The sequence below is a fragment of the Diospyros lotus genome, chromosome 5 (assembly GCF_014633365.1).
Source record: "Diospyros lotus cultivar Yz01 chromosome 5, ASM1463336v1, whole genome shotgun sequence".
In the NCBI taxonomy this organism is placed as follows: domain Eukaryota; kingdom Viridiplantae; phylum Streptophyta; class Magnoliopsida; order Ericales; family Ebenaceae; genus Diospyros; species Diospyros lotus.
Genome location: NC_068342.1, coordinates 41,632,292 through 41,647,301, shown reverse-complemented (window position 1 = coordinate 41,647,301; position 15,010 = coordinate 41,632,292). Strand labels below are relative to the sequence as shown.

At 34.7% G+C, this 15,010-nt stretch overlaps 2 protein-coding genes across 5 annotated transcripts in view; both read right to left on the bottom strand.

The window, feature by feature from the left end:
* The window catches only part of LOC127801906 (7-deoxyloganetin glucosyltransferase-like), a 128,223-nt gene that overhangs the window by 104,397 nt on the left and 8,816 nt on the right, over positions 1-15,010 (bottom strand). The gene's annotated exons all lie outside the window — the stretch shown is intronic.
* LOC127801909 (uncharacterized) lies at positions 3,139-6,399 on the bottom strand. Of its 3 annotated transcripts, none has more exons than XM_052337439.1 (6): positions 6,134-6,399; positions 5,712-5,924; positions 4,703-4,798; positions 4,395-4,540; positions 3,706-3,925; positions 3,139-3,595 (listed from the first exon to the last, which is right to left on the bottom strand). In XM_052337439.1, the coding sequence occupies exons 1-6, from the start codon at positions 6,266-6,268 to the stop codon at positions 3,404-3,406; spliced, it is 1,002 nt and encodes a 333-aa protein (XP_052193399.1). In that variant the 5' UTR covers positions 6,269-6,399; the 3' UTR covers positions 3,139-3,403. The 3 variants fall into 3 exon arrangements, with proteins under 3 accessions (XP_052193399.1, XP_052193401.1, XP_052193402.1); XM_052337441.1 differs by having other exon boundaries at positions 5,724-5,924; positions 6,134-6,397; XM_052337442.1 differs by having other exon boundaries at positions 5,724-5,924; positions 6,014-6,299.

Sequence of the window (15,010 nt, the reverse complement as noted above, 5' to 3'; positions counted from 1 at the left end):
TATTAATAACCTCTTATCTTGATTTTTCAAGATATGCATATCTCTCATTCCTCTCAAGATAAGCATATCTTGATCCCTACATATAAGAAAAAAATGACATTTGTATCCTCTAATGCATTTCAAAAAATTTAACAAACAAATTGATAAAAATCTTGGAATGTTTCCCAACTTTATCTTGGTCATTCTATATCTTGGTCTGAAAATCATTCCAAACTTATCTTGATACTCCCTTATTTTGTTCATTTTAACAAATGTTACCTTAAAAGGGGTATGCAATATAAGAAGTAGCAAGATAAGCTTGAAATACTTTACAGCCAAAGATATAAAATGATCAAAATAAGGTTGAAAAATATTTCAAGATTTCTATTAGACTGTTTATTAAATTTTTTTGAATTTACTAATAATTATTTTTTTTCTTTTTATGTATTTGTTAATGTATACAATAAACACCAAGATAAGAGTTTGTTTTACTAAAATATCTTTATTACCAAATTCATTCAAAATTGTTTCTTAACATCAATAATAAATTTATGATTAAAATAATATTTTATGATTAATATGAATTGTTAAAAAAATAAAAATAATATTTTATTTTCTAAATTCATGTTCAAAAATAGATTTAAAAAGAGTTGAAAAGTAGAAATAATTATTGTTGGAATTACAATAATTCTACCTAGATAATTAAAAGTGGTCAAAACATATTTTCATAATAGATAATAAAATATAAAATTGAATAAAATAATTTAAAAATTGGTGAAAGAAATTGTATTAGTTAATAAAATATAGAGAGAGAGAGAGAGAGAGAGAAATTAAAATTTTAAAAATCGGTAAAAGGAATAATGTCATTTAAATTTTAAAAATTATCAAAATATATGACAATTTAAAAATGTATTAAATAATATTAATTACTTGAATGAATAAGTTCTTTTAATAAATTTAAAATTTTAAAATGTATTAAATGACATTAACTATCCTACAAGGGGCATATAGGTAATTGAGATTTATTTGCAAAATGTCAAATAAATTTATCTGAGGAGTGAGATCAGATAAATTTATTTTGAAAAATGGAGAAAATAGATCATGTGAGAGTTTTTTCGGAGATGATTAGATAAATTTAACAAACACGTTGGAAATGTCAAACATCCGAAATATTTCCTATATCTGACATTTTCTCCCTCTTATCTTGGTTAATAAACACTCCCTAAGTGAAACAACACCAAATATCTTAAAAGTTATGTAGCTTAAATACTATTATAATAGCGTTTGAAAAAAGTTTGCGCCCCTAACTTTTACAAAAACGCTATCACTAGTTTATTGTGTTAACTGACAAATTTACTATTTTTTTCTTAAATTTTTTAATATTTACACCTCCCTGCTATAATAGCATTACCTTTTCTCCTCCATTACTTTCTTCTCCCATATTTTCTTCACATTTGCCATTATCGCCATTGCCGTCGTCGCCCCTCCTCCATAATTGTCATCTCCATCGTCCAGTTGGGCCGCCGCAAGCTGCTAGGAATTGGTGGGTCACACCATCGCCGAATCTACTTCCAGATCTGTTGCCCAACACCATCACCCCTTCTCCATTACCGCTGTTGTTGTCGTCTTGTGGGTCTCCTCATTGGTCATATCATCGTCGCCTTTACTTCCAGCTGGGTCGCTGCAAGCTGCCCATCACCATTATCATCATCTCCTACCACCTCTTTCCTCCAGATCACCCGGCTCTACTTGCATATTGTGTCTTATCTATTTTGTAATTATCAATTTTATTTAATTATCAATTAAATAATTTTATCTAATTTTATAATTTTGTAATATATATCAAATTTATGAATGAAACAAATAAATATTTTAGAAATAATTTATTTAAATATTAATATTTTAAATGTATTGATAAAATATAAAAAAATTATATAATGTCTCAATATATATATTTAATATTTTTATGAATTAAACTTAAATTTATAAACATAAAGTATTGTATTAATATATTTTTTAATAATTATATATAATTTATCAACTTGTAATTGTAAGTATTTTATCAATTAAAAATTAATTTATAATTTTTTTATAAAAAATAGTATTTTTATGAATTTTATTTATATTATTCAGCATCATATATATTTTAATCTTTTTATCAAATGTTGACAACTTATCAGTTTTTACAAACTAAGCATATAACTATTAATTGATAACTTAAAAACACATTTATCCAAACACGTTATTAACTTAAATGTTATACAGTTTTTATGCTAAAAGTTAATTAACTTAAAAGCTCAAATAAAAAACGATAAGCCAAACAGTCTCTTAGTTTGAGAAGTCGGATAGATTGGTCAGGCAAACTGTACATTACATTGATATTCACAATTTACAATTCATTCCTCAACTTTTATCCTTTTTTTTTTATTAAGGTATCTTTAATTTTGTTTCAATTCAATTACAACCCTGAACTTTCAATTGTAACTGTAAATTCGACCCTCAACTTTCACCTTTTTTATTGAGATATCGTCAACTTTGTTTGGTTCTAATTGCATCCCAAAACCAATTAATTTCATATTATATGAACACTTGACTAATTTTAGAGTTACAATTGATATTCACTCATTAGTGATAATTTGAGGTCCATTGTCTCAAGATTTAGATCGACTTTATAGTCTATTATCGATATTAATGAAAATAGAATTCAAATGTTTGACACCATCTTCATTCTAATTTTGAAATTTTTCAATATAACTCAGCCAAATAACATTATTTCTAGTCTTGCTCCGTCTTCCAACGAAGATGAGAAGACAATGAAATTACAGTGATTGGATTGAGAATTGAGTTAAGGATTTGCCCAATTCTTCTGGATTGGTGGGTGATTTTTATGTTACAGGTAGAATTCATTTAAGAAGAAGGAAAATCAAAGAAAACAATTGAATTTACCTGTTCTTTTGATTTAGAATTTTTTAATATAAATAAAATTCACAGTATTAATGCTAATAATTTATCACTCTTTACTAAGCAAGTGCACATCACAGGTTGAGTCACACTAATCAAGTGTTCATATGATGTGAAATTTACTGATTTAAGAGTCCAATTGGAATAAAACAAAGTTAAAGAGTGCCATAATAAAATTAAAAAAAAAAAAAGTTGAGAGGTGAATTTATGCCATATTAGCTGATGCAAGGGTATAATTAGAGCCAAACAAAGCTGAAAGTATCACAATAAAAAAAATAAAAAATAAAAAGTAAAAGTTGAGGGGTGAATATATACATCCCCGTGCATTTCCAAATTGAAATCTATAGGCTTTGGTTTGGTTCAGACAACTGAAGGATGAAGCACCCTTCCAACTGATTTTATTCATTGAATTATTGATTTCCTTGAGAAGAAGATCATCCATTGATCTGCAAACAGAGAGTGACTACATTTCAGAGCTAAATCTTTGCTGGATGAGCAGCTGAGCCTCCTCAACCAGCCTCTTCACCACTTCTCCTGCTGCCACAACTTCCTTGATCAGCCCTACACCTTCCCCAGCAAACATCACCATGCTCTCAAGATCCCCAGTTGTTGATGCATTCGGAACAGTGCCCGCAAATCGACGAATCACTTTCTCCTGATATCATGTTTCAGTCACAGATCAAACCACCCAATGAGAGCATTTTTTCACAATGATCAAAGAGTACTGTTAGAAGATCGGTTCGGGTCTAGGGTAGAGGGTTTTACCACGGCGTGTATGGTTGTGCGGCCAATGACCGGTTGATTGGTCTCATTTTCATGGCCCGGCAGAGTTTTACTGTCCCTGAAGAAAGGTGTTACTAGGACTCGATGCGGTGCCCCGGGCCACCTTGCACGCCCGAATATGTCTGTATACTCGGTTCTCTCAATCTCGACCAGCTTCCTCTTGTATGTTTTGTGTGCGTAGCTTTCGTTAGTGGCAAGGAATCTGCAGAAGGAATATAAAGAGAAAAAGGGATCGCGACAGAAGTAAACACTAATATGAGTAATTCAAAAAAGTTCGAAAAACTAAGATACAAATGCAAGATTGGCAGCAAAGGAACAGTTTCATGGAGATATCTAAACCTAAAACTAGTTCAAGACGTAAATTCCTTGCTTGAGTTCACACATTACTATCGAAAGAAACTCATCACATATTCTTTTTTTTTTTTGGCAAGTCCAAGATCTGGGGCTCGGACTCCAGATGCAGACTAATCTACTGTTTTTTAAGCAAAAACAATATCCCGGTTGTCCTAAAATCCAGATTCAGATATATGTTGAAAACATTTTCCATGTGAACAAATTGGGACAGTTTCATGGTTGCAGGACTTAGAGGGCCTGTATCGGACAAGAAGAGACATCTTGAGTAATGCCCAAAACAAGATCATTAGACACGAGCAAAGGTTAAATGGTCAAACCTAGTTCCTAGGGAGACACCCTGTGCACCGAGAGCCAGAGCAGCAACATAACCACGCGCATCCACAATGCCACCAGCAGCAATTACCGGAATATCTTTGTCACCAACAAGATCAACTACTCTTGGAACCAATGAAATCAACGCCTCCTGAACCAAACAAGCCAAGAACAAGGAAATACGGATTCTTAAAAACTATATCAATAATCTTAGGGAAATGTTTAAGTACCCATAATTGCAACCCATGGCAAACTTTGACAAATTATGTGAAGTTGAATATATCTACCTGAAATAGTTTAACAGATATCATACCTGACCAATGATATGCCCTCCTGCTTCCCGCCCTTGGACAATTATTGCATCTACGCCCACTTCAATAGCTTTTTTTGCCTCTTTAACGCTCCCAACCTCAAAGGATATTAAATGGGAGTAATCAGACAAAGAAGAAGAGATAGATGCTTCTGCATTCTAATAAATTAGTGAGGAAGAGAACAAAGAGGGGAAAAACATTTTTATATCAACTGGACCAACTCCTAGGAGAAAACCCCAAATTTAGCATGCATAAGTTACTTACAACAAAGAACAAGAGGATACTGAAATGCACAGAACTCAGATCACTGATCACTGCTGTAACTAGAATCAGATTTATGCATCCTGACACAAGTACAGGGCATAGGCTGTCTTCGTGCTCCGAATCATTTCGAACAAATAAATGATATTCCATCACTTTTAATATAAATGACAATAAGATGCATATATTTTCAGAACTGCTATTACCACATTTTTCTTCAATTGATTTCTAAACAAATTTTTGGTAGAATAGAATTTTCCCTAACACAGTGGTCAATTACCTCAACAGAAACCCTTTAACTAATCTTTGACACGTAAGCTGGCATATTGATGGGATGGTCACAGTAATTTATGAGCCCTTTACTTAAATTTATGAGTACGGACAGCAAGAGGTTGTATATGGAGAGTGTTTGAATCAACCTAAATGACCTCCTCTTATTTTTGCATACTGATGGAGATGTTCACTGGAATTTATGAGCCCTTTACTTAACATATTCTTGGCTACTTGGGGTGTGTAGCTAGGTTTTATCTGGGGAGTGACTGTAAAAACTAAATAATCTGCTCCACCTCGCGAAACTTTTGTGTTCGTTTATGTGTTTAATGGTTTGATCGTGGTTTATTTTCGATTTAGTAGAGCAATTCTATGAATTCCAGTGTTCTAATCATCTCTATCTATACTCATATCCTTTCTAACGTCATCGCATCACATGTAATAAAACGAGAACAAGGTTGAATAAAATGGGGTAACTACCTGGGGAACTACCTTTACGCCGGCCTGACGAGCTTCAAGGACTAGCTCCTTTGTACATTCACCCCAGTAAAGCTGCATAACTGCAACCTTTTCATCCAGTATGGCCTTAATATTTTCCTCATGAGGAAATGCTAGGACCACACCAATCCCGAATGGCTTTCCAGTCAACTTCTTGGTCCTCCTGATAAGATCTCTCAAGTAATCTGGAGCTTCCTGGTACACAAACACACTCACTCCATCAAATGCCAATTCCCAAATTGCAATTCATAGCAGAATACTAAGAAATCGATCAGGCTTTTTACCACGACATAACACATGTTGATTTACTCGACTTCACAGAGGAACCCAAATACATGACGTTAAACGAAAAGAACAAGAAATTAAGGAATGAAATAAACGGAAAAGGAAAAAGAAGGGGTGACCCAATCAGGAGCTCTGAGTAGACCAAGCCCGCCGGCGTTGGCTACGGCGGCGACCAGCTCCGGCCCGGATATATCCGGTCCCAACGGCGCCTGAACTATTCCATACTCAAAACCCAGTATCCCTTTCCAACCCATCTCTCCTTTTCACTCTCTTCTCTCTCACTATATGTATATATATATAGACATACACCGACGATCATCGCTGTGCATATATACACACACACATATATATAACATATATATATATATATAGAGAGAGAGAGAGAGAGAGAGAGAGAGAGAGAGAATTATGGAACAGATAGTTGTGTCTTGGAGCAGTGAGGCGGCCCTTGTCTCTTACCCTGCATGCGGGCGGGGCAAGTAGGAAATCGCTTTGCCAGAATGGTCTATTTCATCTTTTACCTGTTGTATGGTAATGGTTGGATTCAATGTTCCCAAAATTGGGTATTTCTATACAAATTGAACTCTTTGTATAAATTCTTCACATAAATTATATTTAACGGAGATTATTAGGGAAATGGGAGTTTGGATAAGTGTTGTGTTTAGGAGTCATTAGGGAATGCATTTTTAGCTTTGTTTGGGAGTTTTTCTTGAAATGTAAGAAACCAATTTTGAGTTTTTTTTTATCGCAAAAATGTTTTTTGAACACTAGGATTCAAGACCCGCTTTCCATATCAAATAAATTTTGAATGATGAGGGCTGCTACTAAATGCATTTAATCTAAGATAAAGTCGGTGATAATTTACTCCAACCATCGTCGAAATGAATTCTCATGACTTGTTAACGTAAAATTCATCCATCCTTCGACATCATCAGACTTTGAATCACATGACGGTGTGTATGTACAATCAAATTAACATTTTCGAGCTAAGGTATTGTTATTTTATAATAAAATAAATAAGACCTTACACAATAAATTTTACATTTTTCATTTTACTTTACCCTTAAATAACTTGTTAACATCTAAAAGAATAAACATTTAGATATGCATGAATATTAGATCTTGAGTATGTAAGCCACTTTTAATTATTATTTTTGATGAATATAAATAGCATCGGAATTAACTCAGAATCACCGTTAGACACAAATTAAGAAAGTGTTTAGAGTCTGACTTGAGTCAAATTGATCAATATAAGATTATTGACCTAATTAGAATGTCAAATATTAAAAAAAGAAAAGTTTATCATGACCCAATTATAATATGACAATGTACTAAAAAATCTATAAATCCACAAAAATCACCTTTTATGACTTCAACTATTTGACATTGTTAAATTAAAACTAAAAATATTAAAAATGATGAATGATCAAGCTTTGCTCTTAAAAGGTGTGAAGATGAATGAAGATAACTACGGTCAGCATTAATTGAACACTGAATTGTTCAAATCGAATAGATCAAACATTTTTTGAAAGAGTAATGCTTGTAGAAAAAGTTTCGGAGAAATGTTTATTGAAAATAATAATTTATTTTTAAATTATCTTTTCATTATTTTCTGTGAAGCCCGCCCAACTTCATTTTCACTCTCAGTCTCTCTCTCTTTCTCTCTTTCACTATCTCTTCTAGTCTCTCTCTCTCTCTCACTCACTCACCCACGATCGCCCAAACTTCACCCATTTTCTCTCTCTCTCTCTCTCTCTCTCTCTCTCTCTCACATTTTACCTTGAGGGATGAACGTGTTGTCACCCCCGCCACCACTGTTCGCACCGTAGTTGCCCAATGATGGCGCCACCGTCATCTCCCTGACCAACACCACGAGCACTATTCGTTGTCGACCCCTTCGCTCGCATAGCCGTCATCCCTCCCTCTGCCGCTTGCACAGCCGTTGCCTCCACCACTAACCACCGTCGCCCTCCTCCACACCGTCGCTCCGACTACCATCGCCTACCCACCTCGCCAGCCACTTGCATAGCACCACCTTCGCCCCTACACGATCGCACGTCCCATCCCCGTCATCGCCCATCATGTAACACCCCACCTCGTCAGGCGTGTCACTATAAGGGAATTCTTAGGATTTTTTTTTTTTCAAGTTCTACATCCACAGTGCTTCATGATCAATCGTCACATGCTTTAACACGCCCGACACATACGATGGCCAGCATCTGCGGTGATTACAAGAACAACCTTCACATGTAGATAAGATCCTAGAAGACCCTAGTCATGCCTATTTAACTTAATAAGATCAATAATCTTAAACTAAACGAGTCATAGAATAACGCAACGAATATAATAACATTGAAATGTCGTGGCCTTCCACGAGATTCTTACATAGTATTTCCATAATAAAATATGTTGTATAAAGCTACCAAATGTTAACAACATTATCATACAGTCGTTCATACATATATCAAAGTAAATACTATCGCCTCAAAAGCTACAACATCTATCATACTAAACACAGTTGGCCTTCAATTGGCCACATCCTCGCCTTCGCAGCAGTCCCTAGCTGGAACGTTGAATATTCCAGGGGCATAACCTAGATTAGATGATAAAACATCTAAGTGATGGCATGATACAGTTTACTGAATGCATGAAACACACATGAGCATAGCATATACAGACAACGACAACATGCAACACGTCAAACTTGAGAAATCTCCCTGACATACTCAACCTCCCGTGAAAAATCCATTCCATACACATTTGGGGTTGACCTTGCCGCGACATACTTAATCCTCGAGTGCCCTACCTGATTAGTAGTTAATTTTGTAAAATTTTGTTATAATTATAACCCCCATTTTGATTTTAAATTGGTTTAATTGAATAGTTATGTGTAATATATATATATATAATATACAATATATTATAATAAACATGTAAATATAATATATATTATAACATAATACATATACTCAATGGAGTGCATGCATGGAGCATCTATATAATGTATAAGTATATAATATACTATATAATATATCATATAAATACATATATAATATATAATTTAATAACATTTAATTGCTTGTTTGTAGGCACGACAACATGCAGCACGTCAAACTTGAGAAATCTCCCTGACATATTCAACCTCCCGTGGAAAATCCATTCCATACACATTTGGGGTTGACATTGCCACGACATACTTAATCCTCGAGTGCCCTACCTGATTAGTGGTTAATTTTGTAAAATTTTGTTATAATTATAACCCCCATTTTGATTTTAAATTGGTTTAATTGAATAGTTATGTGTAATATATATATATATAATATAATAAACATGTAAATATAATATATATTATAACATAATACATATACTCAATGGAGTGCATGTATGGAGCATCTATATAATGTATAAGTATATAATATACTATATAATATATCATATAAATACATACATAATATATAATTTAATAACACTCAATTGCTTATTTGTAGGCATGAAGAATGTGGGCTTGGAGACTCAAATTGGATTGAAGAATGAAGAATTAAATCTCATGAAAAATTAAGGCTCAACTTGAGCAACCCATGGAAGATATCATTTGGAGAATGCCCAAACATTATTTTTAATTCTAAGAAAGATCAAAAACCCAATTGTAGAATTTTTTTTTTAATATTTATTTTGTGAGTGCTTTATTAGGTGTGTTTTTTTAGCTAAAATCTATTTAACTATTAGGTGTGTATTATAGCTAAAATTCATTTAATTTTATGAGTGCTTTATTATATATGTATTTTAGCTAAAATCCATTTAATATTAGGAGTGTATTATAATTAAAATCCATTTAACTTTAAGTATGTGAGTGCCCATTAGATATAATTATGTCTAGTTGAATAATTAAAATTGTGTGGTTTATATTGCATCTTGTGGGCTATAAATAGCTCACTTGGTTGCATTTGTAAGGGTGATTATTATTCTTGAATCAAAACTTTGTTGTTTTCTTAAAATTCTCTTTTTGAGAATTACTTTTGTTCTCTCTTATTTTCTCTTGTGATCTTAATTCCTTTCTTTCTTCTTTTAAATTCTTATATCATTTATTGTTACTTTATTATCCACTGCCTAAATGGCCGGTTAGTTTATGCCTTTAAATTTCTATAATTTTAATTCTTGTCATTTAATTATTCACCGCCTAAATGGCCGGTTAGTTTCTACTATTTTAATTCCTGTCATTTAAATTCTGTTATTTAAATTACTTCATTTAAATTCCTGTCAATTAACTTTCAAATGGAGATGAGTAGCTAAATCTAATATTGGGTTAAGACAAGGACAGTGTCCAACGCCAATGATTCTCAAAAAAAGCTGCGTTTTAAATGAGTAACAGTAATTTAAATTTCAGTATAAGTGTGTCTTAATTATTGAGAAATCACTAGGTTTGGATTGGAGCGTAAGCCTAACTTGGAGCTTTCATGTCACACATAAGACTTACTAGAACTGGAAACGCTATCATATCCAAACTCTGATGATTAATTTAGTTATTTTGTGTATTAATTGCAATTGAATTTATGGTAGTTGCTTAAATTAGAATCCCGAATATCATGTATGGGGATTGCTTAAACTAGAACCATCATAATCTCTAATTGCATTTAATAACAAACTCTCATATCTGAAATTAAATTAATGTTGCTAATCTTTTCTGTTAAAATTTGGGAATCAATGGGTTGGTGCTGAAATTGTCTTAACTCAAGTGCTATCCAATTTCATATTCACACCTTTAGCGTTTATTTCAACTTCTGCCTTGCTTTATTTCCTAGTATCTGTTATCTAAAAAAATCTAAAAAAAAATCTTATTGCCAATTCATCCAAATGCATGTGCGTGTGTGTGACATTCATTTTCTTTTGCCATAAATAAATCTCTCAGTGAACGATCTGGACTCATCCAATAAATATAAATTTAAATTTGGACTACAACTGCACTCGTACACTGACGAGTATAAACCTCTCACCAAAATAAAGAAAAAAAATATAAAATTTTTATTGTGTTTTGTTTTGTGTTTTAATTGCAGGGTGAGAGTGCAGCCACTACTGTGTCACCCGTTCACCTGGATTAACCTTGTCCCATTCTCAAGAAGACCTCATCTCGTCCCACACAGACATAACACCACACGAAATCAACACACCGATGATATGAAAACCACACGTCATGCACCAACTCTTTTACAAGTAAAAATAGTTGATGCAATATACAACATGTTCAATATGCATATGAGGTCACAAGTATATAAGAAAAACATCTATGCAGGATATCCTAAGTTCTGGAGGGTATAATCGCTCACTTAAACTGGTTTAATTACGTGTAACCTAAACTCGGGAGGGTAAAATTACTTACCTAAACTCACTACACGCACACCAAGACACTTCCAAGCAAGGGTAAGATTGGAATCAGACCACTTACCTGAACATATTCGAAATGTCTCGATTCTCGTGCACTACCTCGATTTACGTGTCAAATCACACACACCCGAACTTTATACACAACCTGAAGTCATGACACTCCCTGAACACCATTTTTAATTAAAGGAGCATCAAAATCCATTTTCCTTACTTTTTTCATAATTTTCTCTATTTTTTCTGCTAATTTTCACCTTGATAATTCAAAAATAATTATCTCCTCAAACTTTTTCCCAAATATTTCAACATGATAATTCCTAAAATAAATTTAGAAAAATACTAAGAGAAAATATCTAAAAATCCCCTATGTTACTCACCCTCACGCACCCTCCGTGTGAAGTGTGGCGCGTGTAACCCACGCGCCACATTCTTCTCTGATTTCTAGTCGCCGACGACGGCTCCGATGGCTAATCAGAGGGTACCCCTTTGAAGCTCTTATCCAGTCGATCATGATGGTACAATTTTCAGGCCGAAAGGCCACAGAAAAATGCCTCAAACGACGAGTTGCAGGTCGGTGGTGACAGTTCGCTTCGTCTTTCCGGCCAAGCTCCAAAACAACTTCAAAACCACTCATTTGCTAACCAAATTTTCCAGGATTGATCCTTGATCCCTCGAGAACAAAATCCATCTATCCCTTGCCTTCGATTCACTCCCAAACGTGAGCAATTTGTGTGTTAATTTTTGGCCAAAAACCTAGGTATTTATAGAAGATTTCTAACTGTTTTGCATCCAATCAGAGGCCAAAGCTTAGCCCCCAAGCATCTCTTGGCCGTATACGACCTCCCCCAGCTCTCCCTCGCCCGTCCCATCGCTGAAAACGACGGCCATGTGCGGTGGAAGGTGGCAGCCGATTTTTGGCTTACGTTCATACTACCACACTTTGGTTTTTTACACTTTGACCCCCTGTTTTCTTCAAATGCCATTTTGGCCATTTCTAAAACACCCTTGAACTATCCAACAATAGCACTAAGACCCACAAGCTTTGTGCTATTCGTTTCATCCTCAAAATTTCCAAAAAATTGTCCTTTTGACCTTCCTCAGGCAAATTTAGAAAATTACACTTTGCCCGATTAATCATTTTGACCCTAAATCCTTTCGTTTCAACCCAAAATCGCTAGAGGGTTGTTTAATATGTAAAATCTAAGTCCTCAAGACACTCCGTTGACTTTTTGAACGTTCCCTACGTCAATTTAGTTTTCTCAGCCCAGTCGATAGGTGTACCAAAATCTATTCCCGATCCAATTTCTTTTATCACCTAAAATCACACCTCGAATCACTCGTCAATACTATCCCATTTTTCTTAGCTATCTATGGTCTAAGGTACTCCATTCGATCAATTTGATCGCTTACAACTATGATAGTGTACCATATAGCCCTATTTTTTTGAAAATTCCACTTATACCCTTCATTAAATGTCATTTATAGCCTCAAGAACCTCCCGGGTATTACACACCCACTAGCCATAGAAACCCCCCACCGTCACAGTAGTGGCCGGGGTGACAGCGGTGGCACATTCCTCCCTCAAGGTCAAGGGTGAGAGAGAGAGGGGAGAGAGAATGGGTGAAGTTTGGGCAATCGTGCGTGAGTAAGTGAGTGAGAGAGAGAGAGAGAGAGAGAGAGAGAGAGAGGGAGAGATAGTGGAAGAGGGAAAAAGAATGGGAGAGAAAATGAAGTTGGGCGGGCTTAAGAGAAAATGACTAAAAAATTATTTAAAAATAAATTATTATTTTCGGTAAACCTTTCTCTGAACTTTCTCTAAAAGTAGCATTTCTCTTTTCCAAAATCGAATTGAAAAAATCTTTTTGTTTATTAATAGATTAAATATGAATATTTTGTGTGTAAGGCTATTCAAATTTTTTGTTATTTCGATTACATTTCTGAACTTACATTTTTGAGACAATTTAATTTTATATTTTTTTGTGTAAAAAAAATAAAGTGAGATAACAAAGTACACATTACACTTTATTCATATCAAAATACATAAGTTAAGTTGACTAAAAAATGCAAGTCTAGTGGTGTAATCAAAATAATGAAATATTTGAGTTGTCATACGAAAAATAGAGTCAAAGTACAGAGATTAAATTGACTCCAAAATACAAATTAAAAAATATAATTAAAATAACAAAAAATTTGAATAGTCATGCATGAAACTACATAACAAAAATATAGGTTTACCATATTTTGAAGGCAAAAGCATAAATGTGCCCTCCAACTTTGGTCTTTTAGCTATTTAGCCCTTCCAACTTTAAAGTGGACCTCTTGTGCCCCTGAACTTTTAATTTTGGAACAATTGCACACCTCAACTTCTGATTTTGTAACAATCACACATCTTATTGTGTGTGAGTTACACATGTCTGATGTGGCATTGATCAAGCCAATAAGAGTGTGTCATGTGTAAAATGATGCACAGCAGAGCTGGGGTTGGAGGTAGAGGTCGGAGCCAGCAACCCTAACCTCACGGACGATGAAGGTGAAGACAACAACCCTATTTGCTCATGTCTCCATCGATTCACAGACACAAACTAGGTTGAACCATCATGAATCAACAATTTCGTGCACGGTGTTGTCGTTTTGTGCAACACAAATCGATGGGTCGATAATAGGAATGCAAGAAGTCAGTTAGCAGTGAAGTAGGTGAAAGGTCAGTCGACAGGAGGTTAATCGACAACGGTGAGGAAGGAAATAGGTTATTGGCGACGACAATGAGGTAAGAGAGAGGTTGGTTGATGAAAAAGAAAGCAAAATTTTAATCGTCGATGGTGGCCACGAGAAAGACGAGAGATTGGTGTCGACGAGAAATAAGGAAGAATAAGTTGAAAAATTTAGCCATTACATACTTCTCAACTATGCGTTAAAGTCACGTGTTATGTTGATTGGATAAGAAGTGTGTGATTATTATAAAATTAAAAGTTATGGAGCGATTGTGCTAAAATTAAAAATTTAGGGCAGAAGAAATTCATTTTAAAGTTGAAAGTGTTAAAATAGCAAAAAAACTAAATTTGAAAGTCATATTTATCCTTTGGCTTAATGCATTTTTTAGTCCTTGGACTAATCAAAAAATAACTTTAAGGATATCAACTAAATTGTGCTTACTATTCATTCTTGAATAAAATAATTTTATACACTTTTAGTCACTGGCTTAACTGACATTAACTGAGACGTTAACTTTACCTCATCACGCTGCCACATCAATGACACATCACTACCACGTCACTCATAATATCCACGTTTACTATCCATATTTTTATAAAAATAAAAGAAAACAACGTCTCCACAGTTAAGCTCCCAGACCGTAGCCATAGGGAGGTTGGGTTCCCCGACCCAGCCGCGGCAGGGACTGGGAACCCAGCGGTCGGGCAGCTGGGGGTTGGGGAACCTAGGTTCCCTACCTGGGGCCATGGAAGCTAAGATCCCCGACCATGGTCGCTGACTGTTGGGGGTCGAGGAACCCCATAACCTTGGTCCTCGACCCCCAACCATTCCCCTACCGTTGGGGGTCGGGGAGCCCAAGTTTCCTCGACCCCCAACGGTCGAGGAACAGATCTAGGCGAGAGAGAGAG